Genomic DNA, 22,550 nt, shown 5'->3' with positions numbered 1-22,550 from the left:
GAAAGCTAGTTGTCTTTTTATATTTATTCTCGAGTTTCCTGGTGCTATATTTGCACAGTAGAATATAAAATAATAGGCTATCAGTCAGTAAACAGTTAGGATGCTCAAAATAAATCAGTGCAATAATGGTTTTGTGTATAGCATATGGTTTTGCATATGCATACTAGAAACCTATTTTTCTGAACAGTTAAAAAAAAAAAAAAATTTGTTTTGATTTTTTTTTGTGCTGAACAATAAATATATTTAAGAACCCAACTATTAACAAAATGAAATATTTAAAATTAGGTTAGAACAGGCCGCTCTGATGTAAGATAATTAAATGAGGGAGTTGAGTAATAATATTAAGTAATATTGCATGGAAGTGAGCAAGTCTATTATTTTTGCAAGCAAAATCACTTAAAGGAATCACTTTAATTTCTGTCTTTTCCTTGCTCAAAGTCACATGACTGGATGATTAATATGGACTCATATTACAACCTAAAAAACTGTTGCAATTATTACTGCTTTTGTAAATTAATATTTGCCTGTGTAACATACTTGTAGCCTATATAAATTACCAGGACAGCTGCAGCACAGTAAAATTAATCAACACACATTCCCAGATAACAGCAGATTGGGTCTCTCTCAAGACAATAATACGCCCATCAGATGTGACCTCTTCACCCGGGCATACGATATCTCAGGGGCGGGGATCTGGATACATGCCAAGCACTGTTGATGCATGCGATTGGGAAGCATGTAATGACCGACCACAGAAACTGGTTAAGCAGGTAGAATGGCTAATAATATGAGGCACCCAAAAATTAGCCGACCCAGAAGTTGACCCTAACTGCTCAGATACGACGTAAAGATCCTAAATTATTTTATAATGTACAAGTGTCTCCAATAAGACAAAGACATCCAGGGATTTGTTTTCTTCACAAAGAACAAAATATTAATTTATTTGAAATGGCATAACTATATGGGATTAATTATTTTAAATGTAATTTTCATATAAACACTAGAATAGATTATTGTAAAAATACCAGGTTCTGTCAAGGAAAGATGGCGCGAGATGATGGGTCCTTTACGCAACCTTATGATATTTACATAGTTAACTACATGGCACAAGTTTTTTGTGCCATGTAGTATCAACATAGACATTAGGTGTTTAAATAAATAAATAAATGTTAAATCGGCTTGCCATAATCGGGATGACCCAGAGTTTGCCTTTAGGACCCGGAGGCACCGCTGCTCCGGATGACACTCAGCGCGTTTGGAGTGAAAGTCTCTTACATGCAGAAGTTAAACACTTGTGGAAAGGCGAGGTGCACACAGCTGGTCCTGAATGGAGCATATAACGCCTGGAATGACAGTAGCAGTGAATGGATCGCAGCGAACACGCCCGACTGTTGCGCGCAGCTCCGTTAGGAATATCAATATGATTTTACATTGCAGGCGCAACTAAGTTTGAGGAGTTTCCTACAACTTCATGCTGGACAAAATATAAAGGGCTTGTCTGTGCAGTTCTTTCCAAATTTCTTTTTCTTGTTCTCTTTTGGAGACAATTTTTTTTCTTTCTTTTTTTTCTTTTGGTGTAGAAAAGTGTCCTGGGTGATCCAGGTTAATTTAACCACCCTTCAAGTAAAGAAAGTTGCAACCTGTTGGTCTTTTTAAAATCACATGTTGCTTTTTAAACCTCCCACGGATATTTACAACCTTATATCAAGACATTCTGGATGCGCACTGAACACGCACAAGGACTTATGACATGGTAGGATTTCAAAAACCTCCCTAAAAACATCTTAAATAGCCTAAGATGATTTACTGGTCCCTCAGCCTGTCCAAAGTGGTCTTCAGATGGTTTTAGCTGGTTTAAGATGCACTTAGCTGGTCTATGATGGTCTCCCAGCCTGACCAAGCTGGTCTTCAGAATCAGAAAAAGTTTTATTGGCAAGTATATGTTTGCACACACAGGGAATTTGTTTTCGGTGACAGGATAAGCTTCCAGTAAACAGAGACAACAACAGTGCACAGATAATAATAAAAAAATAAATTAAGATATATGTGGATAAGACATACGTATACAAAATAGACACATTTGTATGTGCAGGTGTGCTATATACAAATAGAATAAAGTAGAATTAACAGGGAATGGAATAAAAAAATCCATTAAAGTATTGTCTTTATGGAATTGTCAAGTATTAAAGGTAAAATATTGTCAAATAAATAAGTGATATTGCATTTAGTTATCATTGCACAGTGGGGAGAACATTTAACTGTTTGTGATGTAGATTGCCTGGGGGAAAAAAACTTTTCTTTGGTGGTTTAAGATGGTCTCCCCACCTGGCCTTGGCTGGTTAGATGGCCTAAGGTGGTTTGAGATGGTTCCCCGGTATGATCAAACTGGTATTTAGGTAGTTTAGAAGGTTGTAATGGGATGAGGAGGCCAAAACCCATTTACAACCAACCAAGAGCCCAGCCTTACCAGGCTATGAGACCAACAAAGACCAGCAACCAACTTTGAATGGTTTCTCCAGCAGCGATATGTTCTTCTTGACATCTCAAGCAAGCTGTATGTGATTGTTAATTGTTGTTTTCTCCTCAGCGGTTATGGTGCCTTGGTGGCAGAAGTTAAAATGAGGTCTTTTGGTGAGCAGTTGGTGTGCTTAGAATGGCCCGGGAGGATTCGGTGAAATGTCTGCGCTGTCTGCTCTACGCGCTCAACTTTCTCTTCTGGGTAAGACGAGTCCAAGTCGGAGCAGGTGGCCGAGCGAGCGCTCACGTTACATGGCACGGTGCTGCTGTGCGCTCTCCAAGACGCGCAACAGCCACTCTCTCGCCAACACACGCGCAATCTGTGTTCCCTCCCTGCTCCCTCCCCATCCTATGTTATCTTTATGTAGAGGACAGCCTGAATCCCAGCTATGCCCGAATGGCACACAGCTCACATTCTGCTGCGGCCGCTATTTTTAGGGAATTAAATGCGATAAGCACCAGGGTGTGTTTTTAGACCAAGAATGTCTGCGTAGGGCAAACTAAACCCATGCCACTAATATTGCTGCATGTCAAACATAGCACAGCACCTAAATAGGTTTCCAAGCCAACCATGGACACAAACATCCATCCATGTTTTTAATATCCAGAGGCCCCAAAGACAACTAAAATGCATGCATTTTACTGCATTGCATAATCAAACCAAGTGGCATCTGTAAGAAAAGTGTGCCAGACTGTCTCTCAGAACTATAATTTCACTTTTCTGAGCCAATTTTATGATTACCAGCTGATCCAAAGGTGATTGGCTGTATCACTGTAGTTCATGGTGTCCCACTAACGTTTGGCAGCCAGAAAGTGTCTAAATACTTTATTATTCTAATTTTAAATATTAAATAATAAAGTAAATATATATATATATATATATATAAGATCAATCAACATAATATTTAAATATAGAAATAAACATATATAATAAATAATTATACCAAAAGTGATTTGTTTTTATCAAACCATAAAAATATTTTTTTTTTATATGAGGGAAGAACAAAACACTAACCTTGGTTAAGGTATTTATCTGCCAAATTTATTGGGCAAATAGACAAACTACAGCTACATGTTTTATTTTTTCTATAAAAAAATAAATAAAAAAAAACTAAGAAAAACAAACAGCTCACAGGAAAAACCATACATTGACTACAACATAATCAGTTATTAATAAATATTTTGTTGGTTCTCTCTTGTTTTTGCATGCGTTTATAATTTATTTGTCTGACAGCCTAGTCAAAAATTATATCTGCACAATTTGGCATGTTGCATTGCGTTATCACAAATACAAATTTTACTTCAAGCACAACTGCGCAATATGCTTACAAAATCATTTACACTTTTTTAATAATATTTGGATAAAGGGTGAAGATGTCAATTTTCATATAGGCCGGACATCACTTTTGACCACTACTGTAAATGATATCTTCAAAAATGCATGTTTAAGTGTGGCTTAAGTACTGTGTTCTTCTCATTTTTCCAAGCTTATGGCCCTGTGTGTGCTGGGAGTGTCCGCCTGCCTCAGGGATCACCTGAACAATGTGCTCACCTTAACAGCAGACACCAGGTGAGCGGCAGCGGATGGACAGGTGTGAGCCGTAAAATCCTTTCATTCGGGGCAGCGGTCCATGTAAAGGTCTAATTTACTGTTTTTCAACTTTTCAGTCGGTCTGGATCAAATTGCCTCAAGCTTATGAAGTAATTACAAGCATGAATGAGGTGTGCAGTTCTGGAGAAGAAATCAGATAAATGCATTAAGTTGCCAGTGGAGACAGGGCCTGGGTTGAGAACCATTCATTTGTGTATGTTTTTTGGGTTTTTTTTTTCAACATCATCTCAAGCATTAAAGGAAAACTGCATGAAAAATCCCAAAAGAACCAATATTATCCTGGAGGCAAGTAATTCGTAATCAGTGTTGACAAAAAGCAATTTATCACCAAGATGTGTATTATAATTACTGAGCCCTCTGTGGGCCACATCATGACATGAATGGGAATCAACAGAGAGAAAATTGTTAAAACCTGATTGTACACAACAAATAGGTTTACCAGAGTTGCGTTGCAGTAACATGCTGAGTCAGCCCCTCCTATATTGACTGTAAAAATCTCATCTCTGCGGAATGAAACATAATAGGATATCAACAAGAATAGAACGTTTCAGACTTATACAGATGTGTGTATTTGTGTGTGATCTTTAGTTCGATATTTACCTCAGGAAATATTCAGTCCAAGTTAAGCTTAACAGCCCTAATAGCATTTTCATTAAAGCAAAAATAGGTTATGGTGAGGCACTAACAATGGGCCAATTTTTGGAGGGTTTTGTAACACGGAGTCAGAGACATTCGAATCCATCTGCAAGGCTTTATTAAGAATCGTCAACAGGCAGGAATAATCACCAGAAAACAGGAACAACGTAGGAAATCCGGGACACAGTTCAATAGACAGGCAATGGTCGCAATGGCAGGTAGCAAGACTCGTCAACGGGGTACACAGTCCAGAGTCATACACAGAAAATCCAACACGGAGATAAACGCTCAGAATTACGACCATAGGGAACGATAAGACTTTGCAATGAACAAGAGACAGTCCGCGCCTATAAAGGCAATAACTAATGGGATGATGAGCCACAGCTGGGACGGAAAAGTACTGGGTCCGTGTGAGAAAAGAGTCCGGGCGGAACTAATATTCGGGTGATGGTTCCCGCTGTGTTCGGTCGGAAAGGGCCACAGAGGCGCTATTAGTGACAGAGCCCCTCCCCTGCGAACGGCTCCCGACGTGAGCTCCTCCTCGGCGCCGAGGTCTACCACGAGGACGAGGAGCGGGTTTCTCCGGGTGTTCCCGGTGGAATGTAGCAGTAAGTTGGGGGTCGAGCATGTCCTTAGAATTGACCCAAGACCGCTCCTCGGGGCCGTATCCCTCCCAGTCCACGAGATACTGGAGAACCCCGCCTCGGCGCCGAGAGTCCAAGATCTGGTTGATCTGATAAATGCTCTCCTCTGCGTCCATTAGGGGAGGAGTCTCTGCCGGAGCGGCCTCGTCCTGGTCCCCCTCTCCTCCCGGTTCCACAGCGGGCTTGAGCAGGGAAACATGAAAAGTGGGTGAGATGCGGTAATGAGATGGGAGATCTAAACGGAAAGACACAGGAGTGATTTGTCTGAGGATTTTGAACGGACCCACGTACCTTGGGCTAAGCTTTCTGCAGGGGAGTCGGAGTCTCAGGTCCCGGGTGGAGAGCCAAACCCACTGTCCGACCTGGTATGGGGGAGCGGCTCTCCGGAGGCGATTGGCTTGGCGGGTAACTCGTTGGATTGCCTGTCGTAGGTTGGTGTGTGCTAGATCCCAGGTAGCTTCGCTCCTCCGTAGCCAGGTGTCCACTGCGGGGAGGTTAGTAGGTTCCCCGGACCACGGGAATAGTGGAGGTTGGAAGCCTAACACACATTGGAATGGGGTAAGTTGCGTGGAGGGCTTCCTTAGGGAATTCTGGGCGTATTCAGCCCACATGAGGTATTCGCTCCAGTCCTCCTGATGGAGGTGACAGTAAGCTCGTAGGAAGCGGGTGAGTTCCTGATTCAGCCTCTCCACTTGACCATTGGATTGCGGGTGGTACCCTGACGTGAGGCTGACGTTGACATTCAACTGAGACCAGAGGGACCTCCACACACGGGACGTGAATTGGGGTCCTCGATCCGAGACTATGTCTTCGGGCAAACCATAAAATCTAAAGACCTGGTTGAGCAAGGCTTGAGCAGTCTCCCATGCAGTGGGAAGTTTGGGAAGCGGAATAAGGCGGCATGACTTGGAGAACCGGTCAATGATGGTGAGAATCACGGTGTTGTGGTGAGAAGGTGGCAAGTCGGTCATGAAGTCGACGGCCAGGTGGGACCATGGTCTCTCTGGGATGGGGAGAGGCTGGAGCAGACCGGCAGGGCGCTGGCGTAGGGATTTGGTTTGGTTGCATGTGATACACTCCTTGACGAAGGTTAGAATCTGTTGAGTCATGGAAGGCCACCAGAACTTATTGAGAACGAGTTCCCTGGTCGCCTGGACGCCGGGGTGGCCGGCGCTGGGATTTTCGTGGATCAGTGTCAGTACGCGATGCCGTAGGGGAGCGGGGACGTAGGTCAGTCCAGGAGGGCATTCCGGAGGAGCAGGATCTGTTTCTAAGGCCTCAGTGATCTCGGCCATGATGTCCCATTGCACGGGGGAGACGATCTGGGAGATGGGAATGATGGTGGACGGAGAGGTGTCTGATTGGGACAAGTCGTATTGGCGGGAGAGTGCGTCCGCCTTACCGTTCTTGGACCCGGGCCGATAGGTTATGGTGAAGAGAAACCTGGAGAAGAATAACGACCATCTGGCCTGGCGGGCATTGAGACGTCTGGCGGTTCTCAAGTACTCCAAGTTCTTGTGGTCGGTTAGAATGAGAAAGGGTATGGTCGAGCCCTCCAACCAATGTCTCCATTCCTCCAGGGCCGCTTTCATGGCCAACAGTTCTCTGTCCCCGACGTCATAATTACGTTCCGCGGGATTGAGTTTACGAGAGTAGTAGGCACACGGGTACAATTTCTCTGGGGTTCCCTGGCGTTGTGACAGTATAGCTCCGATACCTGTGCTGGAGGCGTCCACCTCCACAGTGAACTGACGTCGGGGGTCTGGGTGTTTCAAGATGGGAGCCGAGGTGAAACGAGTCTTAAGATCTTGGAACGCTTTCTCGCAGAGCGTAGACCATGCCAGCTTGTTGGATCCACCTCCACTGCGGGTGAGGGACGTCAGAGGAGCTGCCACTTGACTGAAACCCCGGATGAATCTTCGATAGAAGTTGGCAAACCCCAGGAAACGTTGGAGGTCCTTGACGGTTTGGGGACGGGGCCAGTGTAGCACGGCGGAAACCTTGCTGTCATCCATCGTGACTCCCTCAGCAGAGATGATGTATCCTAGGAAGGAGACGGTGGAGAGGTGGAAGGCACACTTAGAGAGTTTGGCGTACAGCTGATTCTGGACTAGTCTTTGGAGCACAGCCCGTACGTGTTGGACGTGTTCGGACAGGGTGTCGGAGTAGATCAGTATGTCATCAATGTAGACTATGACGCACTTGTTGAGCATATCTCGGAAAATATCGTTGATAAGGGCCTGAAAGACAGAGGGACTGTTGGACAGACCGAAGGGCATGACCAGATATTCATAGTGGCCAGTCGTCGTGGAGAAGGCCGTCTTCCACTCGTCACCTGCCCGGATGCGAATGAGATTATAGGCGCATCTCAGGTCGAGCTTGGTAAAGATACGGGCAGTGCGGAGTTGTTCCAGGGCTGAGGGTACCAAGGGTAGGGGATAACGGTACTTGGTTGTTATTTCGTTGAGGGCTCGGTAGTCGATGCAGGGACGCAAGGATCCGTCCTTCTTCTTTACGAAAAAAAAACCCGCCGAGGTAGGTGAGGTGGAGGGTCGGATGAACCCCTTGGCGAGTTCCTCGTCGATGTATTGCTGCATGCTCAGAGTCTCGGGTTGAGACAGGGGGTATACACGACCCTTGGGGAGCGTGGCTCCAGGTAAGAGATCGATGGCGCAATCCGTGTCCCGATGAGGTGGAAGCAGGGTGGCCCGGGACTTGCTGAATGCAGATTGGAAATCCCAGTAAACCTCGGGAAGGCCCTGCGGGGGTTGACTTTCAGGTTGGGGAACTGGAACCACGTGATGGTTCCTCTGTGGGGATTTGAGACACCTCTGGAGACAAGATTGGGACCACTGGGTGATGTCCTGATCCTTCCAGGAAATTTGTGGATCGTGGAGGGTGAGCCAGGGGTGGCCAAGAATAATGGCGTGGTGAGGTGATTGGGTGACATGGAGCTGGATGGTCTCGGTGTGCAGAGAGCTGGTGATTAGTGTGATGGCCTCAGTGATGTGGTAGATCTTTCCAGCACCTAGTGGTCTTCCATCCAGGGCTGCCACCGCCATAGGAGGGTCACATGGAACAAGAGATATGCGATGGCGATTAGCAAAGTCTTGGTCAATAAAGTTACCGGCCGCCCCTGAGTCAATAAAGGCTTTAGTCTTGATGTGGCGGCCGTGGACGATCAAGCACACATCCAACAAGAGAGAGGGTGACAAGGAATTGTGGCTTACCCGAGTGCTGGTGGTTCTAGGAGGACGAGCGGAACATTGAGCTCGGAAGTGACCAGACTGACCACAGTAGAGGCATAGACGATTTCTCATCCTTCTCTCGCGCTCCTCATCAGAGAGGCGGGAAAATCCCACTTGCATGGGCTCCTCCAGGGCGTGAGCCAAGGACTGGGGTGAGGTGCGAGGTAATCGTGGTTGGCGACTCCCGCGAGAGCGGAGCAGATGGTCCAGTTTGATCGCCATCTCCATATACTCCTCCAAAGTCTTGCTCTCATCCCGACAAGCGAGCTCAGCCTGCAGGTCCGTGCGAAGCCCTCGACGGAACATGGCCTTTAGGGGTTTTCCTTCCCAGCCCGCCTGGGCTGCTAGCGTGCGAAACGTGAGGGTGTAATCCGCAGCGGTGGAAGATCCCTGGCGAAGGTTTAATAGTTCCTCCTCCGCCTCCTTGCCATCCTCAGCGTGATCGAACACCTCCCGGAATTTGGTGAGAAAGTGCTGATATGACGGGAGAACCATCTGTTGGCCCTCCCACAAGGCCGTTGCCCAGCTCAAGGCCTTACCGGTGAGAAGGGTGCAGACGAGGGAAACCTTGCCATCCTCTGTCACAGAGCCCGGCGGCAGCGAGTTCACATAGATGGCACACTGCATAAGAAAGCCCCTGCACTTGCCTGGAGAGCCGTCATACTTCTCTGGAAGTGCCAAGCGGGGTGCGTGCATTCCCGTGGTGAGGGCCGCGGAAGGCGGCACGGTGGGGGCTGCAGTGGGAGGATTCGATGCAGTGGGGTCTTGTTGCCCAGCCTGTGTGAGCGACCGCATAGACCGCACCAACTCCTCGGTCATGGTGGTCAGCCGATCCAACTGTTGGTGATGCACAGTCAACAGTGAGGCTTGCCGTGTCACTTCAGTCACTACTTGATCTAAAGCCGCTGGATCCTGAGGTGGCAAAGTCTTCTGTAACACGGAGTCAGAGACATTCGAATCCATCTGCAAGGCTTTATTAAGAATCGTCAACAGGCAGGAATAATCACCAGAAAACAGGAACAACGTAGGAAATCCGGGACACAGTTCAATAGACAGGCAATGGTCGCAATGGCAGGTAGCAAGACTCGTCAACGGGGTACACAGTCCAGAGTCATACACAGAAAATCCAACACGGAGATAAACGCTCAGAATTACGACCATAGGGAACGATAAGACTTTGCAATGAACAAGAGACAGTCCGCGCCTATAAAGGCAATAACTAATGGGATGATGAGCCACAGCTGGGACGGAAAAGTACTGGGTCCGTGTGAGAAAAGAGTCCGGGCGGAACTAATATTCGGGTGATGGTTCCCGCTGTGTTCGGTCGGAAAGGGCCACAGAGGCGCTATTAGTGACAGGTTTAAAAGGTGTGAAGCTTAATAATTTATAAAAACACAAATTCTTCTGTTATAACTTAAAACTCTTAAAAGTAAAACAGGGTCTAGGGTTGTCATGATAGTGAAAGTGTAAAATTGGATAAAAGTTTACACAGAAAAGGTTAGTAAGCATTTTTCTCACACTAAGGGTATGTTTACCTGACAATGATGTACTAAAAATGGAAAGTGTTTGCTTCACATTTTTCCATATACAGACAACAACACTGTCAAAATGATCCCTGTTCACATGGATCCACGAAAACGTCTAAAAATGGCTGTATTATACATGCCAGGCCGATATCCCTTTGTTGACGATATCCCTTTGTAAAGAAACTACGTGCCTATAGACTGAACATTCGCATGATGTCACTGTTTTCACAAATTTGCGTTTTTATAGTGTACACGGAGATAACAGTATCGTTCTCAGAAACAATACGCCATTGTCGTGTAAATGAACGGCCAAAACGCATAAAAACTGTTTTTAGTTGAAAATGGTGTCATGTAAACAGCCCCTAAAATCATGTTTACATGCAATTGTTTAGATCTTGTGGCTATATTATTGAAATGCTATTTTAATGTTTACAAATTGGCCTCAGTTCCATTGTAAGTGTCTCACTGGCACAACAGATTTTTGCTTTTTTAAAGAAAAGGAGAGACACATGGAATTTCGTTTGTTGCGATTACACCATTATGCCTCCAAAGCTGAGCTTAAAGTATTCAGAATCCAGAATATTCCTTTAAACTGTAGCTTTTCCATGTCTTCCTTAGTGAAACTGTAGCTTTTCCATGTCTTCCTTAGTGAAAACATTGTTGCATCTCAGAAAACCGGTGCAAAAGAGAGCCAAACAGAAGTAGAGACAGCAAGAGACAGGAAGAGTTTGCATTCCTACAGAGTATAATCACTGTTTATTTGCAACTGGTGTATTACTCAAATATGCTGCCCTATGAGAGAAGGAAGAGGCAAGCGAGCAGGATGGACGGATAAATAAACAAAAAGCCTGCCAAGAAATGACTCTTCCTCTCTCTCTCTCTCTCTCTTCTCCTCAAGACTGGAGGAGGCAGCCGTTCTCACATACTCCCCCGTCGTCCATCCTGTCGTCATCGCCGTGTGCTGTTTTCTCATCATCGTGGCCATGGTGGGCTACTGCGGCACGCTCAAGTGCAGTCTGCTCCTACTGTCTTGGGTAAGTAGAACTGGGAAGAGAAGAAAACAAAAGACGAGCACAGCAGGGACATTGTGTGGTTTGGAATGTGTGTGGTTTTGTGTACCGAGAATATTTTAAGTTTAGCTGGCACTGACGTTGCTGACCCCAAACACCCTCGAACCAGATTCAAACAAGTCTTGCTTTCTTTATCCACACATCTCCGCAGAGACCACTGTGTCTTCACTTCACACACTAGAGGGGAGTAGAGAGAGATATCGCATCCTCAAAGCCATCCTGAACCCATTTTACGTCTGTAATGTGATGTATTTCCATCTGCCTACTTCCATTTTATATAGCAGTCGAACAAGAGTATGTGAGCCAAGTTATCCCAGCAAGCAATTTTGCGTTTAAAAGACGTCTAATAGCCGTCCAAACTCAGCCCAGATGTCTAGGCTAAAACAAGGTAAAATTTGGGCTGTCAGTGAAAATTTAATAGACATCTAAACCATAGACTAGTCATCAATTAGATAAAGAAATGAAATGAGTGTAGAAATGAAACCAAACACCTTGTAATCACTGTTTACTTTGCTTACATGATGGAATATCATACATCTCGCAAGTTATTTTGGCAAAAACGACATGTAACCAAACAAGTGAAGAGACGCAACTGATGCCGAAGGTCACATGACAGTGACAATATGGCGGATGTACTTTAAACATTCTTTTTTAACATTCACGATTTTAGTTTCAAAACAAATGTAGTACCTATTATACAATATGCGATTTCGTATGCAGCAAGGGTGTTTGACGAGAAGAAATTGTGGGACGGGTCAAGCAAGTTTTTGCTTTTTGATGAAAGACTATTTAACCTGAAAGAGATATGTAATATCTAAGCTGCTCACTGATCATGCGGTGAATTTGAAATTCAAGTTAATCTGCTTTTTTAAATAATTAAAAAATATATATTTAATTTTTTTTATTGATAAAGTATAAACATTAATATGTTTAGTACATTTTTACGAAGACTTAACTTTTTTGGAATAACATGCAATGATTATTCATGCACAATAAGCTGATCAACATGCATTGAGGATGAGAATAAGCACAAAAAAAATTGCGTCAGTATGTTGATTACAATTGACCATATTTGCCATGATCTTTTATGATGTAACAAAATCCCTGCAGGCAGAAAAAGTAATGTTAACTAATAATATCACAGCATAACATCTTATCAAATCCTGATGAATGCCCTTACTGTAAATCCAAACCAATATGGTTTTTCACTTGGAAATATGTCTTATTATAGAAGTTATAAGCATTGTGAATGGAGTTTCATGTTGTTTTTGACTCTCTTCTACAGATATCTGTGTTCAAATCTAGCATGACACATTATAGCCACAGGAAGTCACTTCTAACCATATTCTCACCTCATAACTACACTGGGATAATACAAGGCAATATCTTTCTTATATTAGATGTCATGGTGCACTCTGTGTCTAGTTATCCGTATCATCAGAATGTGTGTTTCAGATGATAATAACCTCCTCAGACACTTGTAGAAACTCGCTCTATAGGTTATGGAGGTCGTAAAGCTCTTGCGACTGAGACAAAGAGTTAGACAGGAGTAATGTATGAGCGCTGCACTTCACTCAGCATGATCGACTGTCAAGGAGGGCCAAATACAGGCCACATAGTTATATCCATTGTGAGAGATTTTTGTGTGTTTTTTAGACAGATGTGTTCATGACATTGTGACTTCTGAAATGGCAAGATCTTGACAGGCTGTTAGCACATATAATATAAATGATTTGAGGAGGAAGGAAAATCCACCCTCTATCTGACCCTTAGAATTAAACAGGCTGCTTTTTCTACTTTAAAGAAACAGTCCACCCAAAAATGAAAATACTTTATGTTGTTCCAAACCCATTTGACGTCGAAACGCAAAGAAAGATATTTAACAAAGTATAATACTTTGTTATTAATCGTTTATAATACCAAACTGTTCCTTTTCCCTTCAGTGAAAGTAACATTTATGTAATTTAATTGTTTAATGTTTTTGTGCTAATATATATTTTAATATTAATACATTTTTATTCATATATTAATATTTACATAATATGTAATTACATATAATAATTATATTAAGAAATATGCATGAATAAATACATTTTGACAATGTTCAAGATGCTTACTGCTCATGCAGTGAAATTAGTTAAATTTATTTTTAATTTAGAAAATATTTGTAATTTGTTTTAAAATAAAAACATTTAACTAATATTTTTTGTTTAATAAGAAAAAAAAAATCGAATCTAAACCAAGATATGACGTACTGAAAACATTAGAATCAAATAACAAAAATAGAACAATTTTAAGAAACGTTATTGTTAAGTTAACGTTAATAAGAAACGTTCATGTCTGTGATTTCTAAGCTACCATTTTCCAGCGTCTATGAACATGTTGGACTGTTTTATTTCAAAAGAGCAAGGATAATTCTGTTTTCTATGCAATCGCCCCTTTGAAAGGCTGTCATTGTGTAACATTTAGAAGGTCAGCAAATCTATTTTATGATGATGAATTGACAAAATCCCAGCATGAAGGGGGAGGAGAGAGTAAGCAGAGGGCTGTTTTGTGGCTCTCAGTCCCAGGTGTGCGGCGGGCGAGAGGGTGGGGTCCCGTCTGCTGACCCAGACTGAGGACCTGTTTTCTGGGACTCCTTTGCCCATCTCTCCCCCTCCTCCTCCTCTCTCTGGGTCTCCATTCATCTCCTGAGGAGCCTTTCTCCTCTCCTCTCTGCCCCAGTGAGCTTGTGTTACCCAGAGGCTCAGCGACAAACAATATTATCTGGCTTAGATACAATAGGTAAACCAATCCAGGAGGAGAGCGGGAAGACATGAAGAGAGGAGAGGCACTTGGGTTACGTGGTCGCTCTATTCACCAGCCGGCCTCTCACTGAGTGCTGCGACCTGGCCGGACACACTCATGCACATTAACTCGAACACTCTCACACACTCTTTGTCCTGTCAGAGCAAAGAAGAGGAGGAGGCAATCGAGAGATCAGGAGAGCAGATAGGAGTTCATCTTGAACGGTGGAATAGATTTCAATTTTCAAAGAATTTTCATGAATTAATTGCTTTTTAATTGTCAATGTGTGAACAGCTTGTTACGAAACTTCCCTGACTTCCTGAAAGCCTGTTGACTGATTTTTATGTGATGAACTCGATTTAGATTTTTTTGGAAAATATGATTTTGGAAAATCAAAAAGATCTGACTTTTAAGCAGGCTACCGAGAGACTCTCTTCTGTTCGGCACATGAAATGAATGCTTATAGTCTAGCCAATCAGATTTGAGTATTCAGACAGACCATGGTAAAATTGAAGTGTTATTACATTACTATTGGTTTTAAAGCTGCAGTCCGTAACTTTGTTTGTGTTCAAATTTTACAAAATATATGTAATGAGCAAGTACATCATGAATCCATTTTCCAAACCGTGTTTTTGTCTTATCCTGAATCGCTATGGTACACCTATAATAAGTGTTTATATATTGTATATTCAGACTATTTTAGACCGGTCAGGTCGCCACCACTGCGGAGTAGCCCAGTACCTGTGTGACTCGTCATAGACATAAACAAAGAGAAGTAGCTCCGGCTACAATGTTTTTCCGCAAGACGCATGCAGTTCTGTTTATTAACCGCTAGAGCGCCAAAAGTTACAGACTGAATTTTTTTTTAATTAACAAAAATTAAAACATATTTTGGTCATATAAGACCAACTGCTATATACTTAAATATCAAAAACTGCTTTTCAAACTCACATTTCATATTTCAAATAAATAAAAAAATCTGACATGGACACTCTCATGAATGTTGCTTATATTATAAAAATGTATTTCAGGTTGGTCCAGGCGTCCAGCTAATGAGTAATCTTTAATACCTAATATCAGCCAATATGGAAAAATAATTAAAAACATCTCTCTAACTTTGGCCAATAACCAATATGGTGCACTATGCATCCCTAATCACTTAAAAAAACGAATAGCACATCTTTCCTCAATAAGACACACAATTTGAGGCGTCCATCGTGTCCATAGCATTGTTTGTTCAAATCTCTAACTGTAAGTACACCCAAAAGCACCAGTTTAATGACATTAACAGTAGCCATCTGTCAAAACAAATCTGATACGACTTAATACTAGACTCTAGATGCATCTAACTCTCGTTCTGTTTGCATGACTAAGTAAAAAAGGGGGTGTTAATCGTTCCGGTCAAAAGGAAATCCATCCATTTCACAGTGTCCTGTTTTCTGTAACAGTATTTGCCAAAAAATGTGTGAGTGTGAAAGAGGAAGAGTAAAACTCTCAACAAATCAATAAACCGAGAGGTCGCTGAGAGAATGTAACCTCTCTTACTCAGAGAAAAATGTGTGTGTGTTTGCAGATGAGCCAGCTTGTTGGGAACTTCCAGGGGTTACAAGTTCACACTGGACATATTTGAAGGGCAGATATTAGCAGGGAAGGGTGTGTAGAGAAACGGTTATCTTTTTTTTTTTTTGTGGTAAGCGTCTGACAAACTAGCTGAAATGCTAACACAGGCGTAGAATAGCCACAAATATTTAGATTCTCCCAAATAAACAAGCTGTCAGACGGGGTCTGCTCCGAACGCGGCTCCTAACACTGTCATTCATCTTGATTATCTCTCTCAAAGTGTGTGTTCAACCGAGGGGAACTATGTACGTTAAAGAGATTTTGAGAAAGACAGAGTGTCTTTGTCTTCAGGAAGGGAGGAGATGAGATGAATGTGTTAGTTTGCCCTAAATACAAAATCTGTTCATGTGCAAATGCAAAAAACTTTTCTCTTTCGTTCCATTCACCCAAGCATATTGAGCATACTGCATATTACTTTTGCAAACATCCAATTATCAACTTAAAAAAAAAATTAAAAAAAATGTATATATATATAAAAATTGGATACAGTATGCTCTGTTACATTTGCATATATTGTACACATCCTGTATAGTATACATCTTGCATACTGCAAAAAATAGCATGACTACTATGCTATTCTGAACACAGCCTGTCACAATTGCTCGAAACTCCCGAGAGAAGACCTGAGAGACAAAACAGACCTCAAAATCCCGATCCGAACATACATGAACACGCACACACTTTGCTCTCATTTCTCAATGTCTGATCATCAATACCTTCCTTCTGCCCTATTGTTTCAGAAGATATTTTTAACCAAACCTTTTCTTTTTTTATGTGTGTGTGCATTCCCAGTATTTTGGCAGTCTGATGGTGATATTCTGCGTGGAGCTGGCCAGTGGAGTGTGGACGTATGACGAGGTGTGTGGTGCTATGAATAAACAGAAATGCCTACTCTCTTCCCTCTCTCACGTCAACAACACGGCCGCCACATGGCCGTTCCCAGGAGAAAATGGAATGAGGATCCGATTTCTGAACCGCCTGCTTACGGTCTAATCTTAACTATTATGACTTCAAAAGCCCGACTCAAGCAGACTTCCTTTTGGGGAGTTAATAAGCAGAGTGTTTTCGTGTGCGGGTTGAGGATGGAGTCACCTATGTAAATGCTCTAGTTGGCTCTTAAAGCCAGATTAGCATCAGGCTTTACAGAAACCTGTCCTGGATCTGTGCAGACTAAAAGATTTGATCAGCAAGGGGAAAAGGGATTGCAGGTAGCATCTGCTTCTGTTAGCCCAGGGATACGAGAGATAAGGCGCACCTCCAGGGGAAGATATCACACACACCTGGCTTTAATCTAGCTTCTCTCACTCAGACATACACAGCTTCTGCTTCAAGATACGCTCTTATCACAAACCCCAAAACCTTTGCTGGGTTTGATGGTCCTATTGTGCTGTTGTGGGCTAATGTGACCCCTGTGAGCGTAAGGGCAACGAGTCTGTTTATTCTGCTGCACCTGGCCTGGTTACATGTTATCAGTTGTATCAACAGTGCATCCATTCCAACTTTCTTCAGCTTAAAGTCAACATGAAATGGCATTCGCGACCCATTTTATTTCCAAAATGTGACTTATTTCAGAGTGAAACTGGTTATCGTGAAAAAACTGTAGAATGAGACTTAATTTGGACTGAGAAAAGTGGCCATCCCAATGGCATCCATCCATCCCATCCAGCCATTCATCCTTCAACTTTATATTTCTATGCAGGTTTATGCACCTAACAGTATTTTTAATACTGGTAAAAAATTTAATTTAATTAAAACTCAACATAATACAAAGGAAATCTTTATTTTTTTTATTTATTTTTATAGTCGATTGTGATTTCATGTTGACTTCAATCTATCCTGCTTTGGCAAGTTCGGCTGCCCAAAATAAGAGATGACACTCCTAACCTCCGGGCATTGTGGGTACTTATCAAATGCCCATCATATGAGACAGAAATGTCTCATGAGGACTAAATTGTAAAATGCCAACTACTATATAAACAACAGATGCATGCACTTGTGAATAGAGTATTTCATAGTTAGCCAATAAAATGGTCACAAGAGAGCCTAAAATTGGACGTGTGGGCGTGTGGATGGTCCTTTAAACTGCCTGGAAAACACATTGTTTTTTGTTATTTAGAAAACATCATTAATAACAGTGTAGGGAAATGATTTTTATGTGATTACAAAATCACAAGGGCTTTTAAAATTGTGAAATGATTTCTTCATGAATATTTCTCCATAACTCCCCCTTCTCTCTCTTTCTTCAGCCTATGGTACAGAGGTCTGATATGATAAGTCTAAAGTCACGTATGCCTCATTTTGGCCTGCAGCGCTACCAGTGGCTCACGCATGCCTGGAACTCTTTACAGACTGAGGTGAGAGGTCAAAATCATCACCAGTATTACACCTCATCCAACACCTACGTTACCACACACAATGCGACAAGTTAGTGTCAAGAAATTTTATTGGTGTCACTGAAAGCAAAAATGCTGAGTGAAGCCAAGCAGTCAATCAGACTTTAGTGTGTAATGTTGCTGTTTGAACATGAAAAAGGTTTGCAAAGTTAGGGAGTTATTCTCTATATCAGTAAGAACTGTTTCTGAACTACCTTTTCTTCTCATTTAAATAATTCTCGCCTAAGGCATACGCAAAAAAAGGGGCCAAGGCCTAGTTGAGTTGCGTTAGTAGTTTGTTGAAAGTTGCGAGAGGAGGGACTTCATAGAGACCGGAACTAAGGGAGGAGAGGTGCAGCAATGATGTCAAATATGTGCAAAAATAATATCAAAACCTATATGCATGGAATACACAGGCCAATATATGTATACACCAAAAATAGTTCCTTTCATTGTGCTAACTTTCATACCTGCCTTACAGTTAAAGTGTTGTGGAGTGATCTACTTCACTGACTGGCTGGAAATGACAGAGATGGAGTGGCCACCTGACTCCTGCTGCTCCAATCAATATCCAGGGTGCGCCCGCAACGCCCACTACCATGACCTCAGTGACCTTTACCAGGAGGTGAGCTTATTTTTGATATTGATTCAACATCTGGAAATAATAAATGTACTCACAAGAGGGGTCTTCTTACAAGTGACACATGTCAAGTTATGATGCAACAGCTGAAGATGTTCGTCTGCATTTGTACATAGACAAACAATAAAAAAATACTGCCATGTCTAACCTGGATTGATAACTTTGCTCAATTATTGCGGTGAACCAGTGTTAGACTAATGTTCAATTATATGAAAACAAAAAGAATGCAATATTGACTTCTAAAAGCCACTTTTTTTAATGTCTATTCATTGATTTACTCATCTGTCACAATAGTGTAATTTCATTTTAATTTGAGGGCATAGCAAATATTGATATGTGGAATAGCATGTGATTAATTTGATTAAAAAAATGAATTGATTGACAGCCCTAATTAAAACATGACTTTGTAAACGAGGCGAGACAGCGGAGAGATTCGCTTTCCTGCTGAGTGTGAGTTTAATCAAGCTGTATTGCCAGTGAGTGTTATGAGCGACTCCAGCAGTGCAATTAAAATCAGTCACGTAGCTCAGACACACACCTGTGTGTGGAGTGCTAAAACACACGGTCGAGGACAAACACAACACAGTGTCTCATCCACTACCCTGCTCTTCAGATGCCCTGCCTGTGACCACGTCTGACACACTATTGTTAAGTCTTTGAAGGTTTTGATAAATGTTTAAAAATCTTTGAAGTTTTTAGGTTTATAGGATAACATTTTTTTTTATTCTTATAGACAGAGATAGATAAAACAATAGATAGAGCGATAGATAGATAGATAGATAGATAGATAGATAGATAGATAGATAGATAGATAGAGCAAAAGATAAAACAATAGAATGATAGACAGAACGACGGACGGACGGATGGACAGATAGATAGACAGATAGATAGATAGATAGATAGATAGATAGATAGATAGATAGATAGATAGATAGATAGATAGATAGATAGATAAAACAATAGAATGATAGACAGAACGGCGGACGGATGGACAGACAGAAAGATAGATAGATAGATAGATAGAGCAAAAGATAAAACAATAGAATGATAGACAGAACGACGGACGGATGGACAGATAGATAGATAGATAGATAGAGCTAAAGATAAAACAATAGAATGTTAGATAGATAGATAGATAGATAGATAGATAGATAGATAGATAGATAGATAGATAGATAGATAGATAGATAGATAGATAGATAGATAGATAGATAGATAGACAGATAGATAGACAGACAGACAGACAGACAGACAGACAGGTAGAATGATAGATAGAGAGATAGACAGAGCAAAAGATAAAACAATAGTATTATAGACAGAAAGACAGACATTATAAACACAGTGTGTTTGTGGTAAAACAGCCAGCAGAGCCCAGCCTTTCAGACAGGTCCCACAGCAGAAGAGTGAAAGCAGGGCTTGTTGAATAAGACGGGAACATTGATCACTATGGGGAGAGTTAGGAGTGAAGGACTGAGGGTGTGGGGCGAGTCTGATCCTCACACACTTCCTGTCTCTCTTTCTGAGTGGATGACACTATACAGGAATTACTCCACAGTATAAATCCCTCACTAACAGGAAATAGTTTACCTGCTCTTCCACACTCCAACATAGGAAATACCCAAAAACACGCAGGCACACACGCGAGCGGATGAACGGGTCGCATTGCTCACATATTAGTGTGGCAGCTGTTGAAGGGTAGATTTACATGAAAACAAACTGTTAAAGCAGTACTGTTACTTTCACACATCCCAGTTAATGTGAAGAGACAACAGTGATCTATCAGAAGGCTTTTTCCCACACTGTTTTTTTTTACTGGCCTGACATAAATAATTAGAATTTTTGGAATTCTGAATATTGAAACAGGAAGTGCAATGAGAGAAAAATGTAAATGGACACTTAAATTATTCATTAGGAATTGTTTGGATTGTGAAAAGTGGGCATACATGTCATAAGGTAGCTAGACTAATAAAATAGCTAATGCTAATTTGCTAAAACAATTGCTAAATAGCCACTTGGCTATTGGTAAAGTAGGAATTAGCTGATATCAGGGAACAAAATAAAGTATTTTCAAAATTTTCTTTGGAATTATGTTATTAGAGCTGCATTAAACCAGGAAAGAAATTATTAAAAATGTATAGGCCAAAATATTTTGACCAAGATAGGAAGCTAATTAAAGAATAAGTAAAAAAGAAAAGAAAAAAGAAATACATAAAAACTGTTGATTGTTAAAAACTAAAAACTGTTGTTAACTAAAAAGTTGATAAATCTTCCACCAATCACAGATTAAAGTCAATGACACCCAATTTTCCAACCAATTTTATTATTTTAAATAAAAAAATAATAGTCCATTTTGATTTCATGTTGACATAACTATACTACATTTGTTTTCAACAGGGTTGTGGTCCCAAAATCTACAGTTTTATCCGGGGCACCAAGCAGTTGCAGGTGTTGAGGTTCTTGGGCGTGTCGATCGGAGTGGCCCAGATCTTAGCCATGACGTTGACTGTGACACTACTATGGGCTCTGTATTACGACCACAAACCACCTGACCCAGCGTCCCCGGATTCTTTAATCCACACGCACAGCCCCGCAGAAGACCCCCTGAAGCCCAGCCACTCACACCCACGAGCGCCTGAGGCCTGGGCCAATGCGCCCGCTAACGGACACACACAGTTTGAGATGGAGCAGCTTTCCTAGCAGAGACTTGATGGAGACCCATCAGCTGCTTCAACACTATGGAGACACTAAAGATGATGCTCCTGCCCTCTACTGACACTAAACGGATCGGACAGCAGTGAACTGGACCAGAAAATGGACCTTATGTGGGAGCCTGGATGACAAGATTTAGATGGTGTGAGCGGTTTTATAGAAAACTCTACGTACCTGTGGATAAAGCGGCTTTTGTGGTCATTACATGGAAAGAAGAAGAGGATTTACTGGGTTCTTCCAAAATAAAGCCATTGCCTCTGTCTCTGCGGACTTGAATTCTCCAGAGGGAGGTTTCTGGAATGAACCGTTTTCGCATAAATCTTCCTTCCTCTCAATGGAACGGGCCATCACCACTTACACTGACCTAGTTGCAGACCACTAAATCGGGTGCACACTTTACGATTTTAGCCACTATTTAGACAAGAATCAGGAATCGTAAGAGATTTTTCAAGAGAATCTGCAATCTTGTAAGTCGAAATGTAGCATTCTCTTCACATTATGATCACAATTTACCTCAAGTTTGTTCACAAAAATTCACAAATTCCTTCTTTCATTCAAGCTATGACATTCAGACACCAACTTTATTTTTCTTTACTAGCGCAAAAGTTTGTGTGTGGTACTATTTAACATTTGTCTTTGAGCATTTAAATTAATTTAAAGGAAAAGACAAAACAATAACTGCCTGCCTTGGCTTTTACACAAGATCTCACCCGGCTCACATTATGAAATTTGACAAGCAACAGTCATAAAGGACTGAAAAAAACAGCTAGGTCACTGTTTTCCACTCTCTCACACTCAACACGTGCACACAGACACACACGTGGACAGAAGCTCGAGTCTTAATGAGATTTTTCAGATGGAATGAAAACGTTCATCGTGAATATACTAGGATAAATGTGTGCGGATTTTCATGTCTTAATTTAACAGTGCCGTGATATGATTCACATGGACTGGTGCACTAAAGAGTGTTTTAGATCTCAAAAGTAGTATTAATTTTCTATGCAGAAATAGTCTGCACACAGCATAGGTTATAAGAGGGCTAAACTTTGTTGAAGGTTTGAGAAACCTCTTATGAAACTTGCATGTGAATCACAGTGCATTAAACACAGAAGACATTATGTTATTTGAAGCCAGTGTGTTTGTTCACTACATCTCAGCCATTATTTATT

General features: G+C 41.8%; 1 protein-coding gene across 1 annotated transcript; it reads left to right on the top strand.

Annotated features, from left to right (window-relative positions):
• Positions 1 to 1,234: 1,234 nt before the first annotated feature.
• Positions 1,235 to 22,510, top strand: tspan12 (tetraspanin 12). Its single transcript, XM_082166279.1, has 8 exons — positions 1,235 to 1,753; positions 2,588 to 2,719; positions 4,005 to 4,087; positions 11,082 to 11,217; positions 16,453 to 16,518; positions 17,907 to 18,014; positions 18,514 to 18,657; positions 21,067 to 22,510. The coding sequence occupies exons 2-8, from the start codon at positions 2,654 to 2,656 to the stop codon at positions 21,367 to 21,369; spliced, it is 906 nt and encodes a 301-aa protein (XP_082022405.1). The 5' UTR covers positions 1,235 to 1,753; positions 2,588 to 2,653; the 3' UTR covers positions 21,370 to 22,510.
• Positions 22,511 to 22,550: the final 40 nt, after the last annotated feature.

This window comes from Leuciscus leuciscus (genome assembly GCF_965113295.1).
Source record: "Leuciscus leuciscus genome assembly, chromosome: 4".
NCBI lineage: Eukaryota > Metazoa > Chordata > Actinopteri > Cypriniformes > Leuciscidae > Leuciscus > Leuciscus leuciscus.
This window is presented reverse-complemented; position numbering and strand designations above follow the sequence as displayed.

What these genes read in the sequence shown, in the direction of transcription:
- tspan12 (XM_082166279.1), top strand. Translation starts at nt 2,654, where the DNA reads ATGGCCCGGGAGGATTCGGTGAAATGTCTGCGCTGTCTGCTCTACGCG. An exon ending in GTCTGCTCCTACTGTCTTGG is followed by an intron (nt 11,218 to 16,452) that starts GTAAGTAGAACT and finishes GTGCATTCCCAG; the next exon opens with TATTTTGGCAGTCTGATGGT. An exon ending in GGAACTCTTTACAGACTGAG is followed by an intron (nt 18,015 to 18,513) that starts GTGAGAGGTCAA and finishes CCTGCCTTACAG; the next exon opens with TTAAAGTGTTGTGGAGTGAT.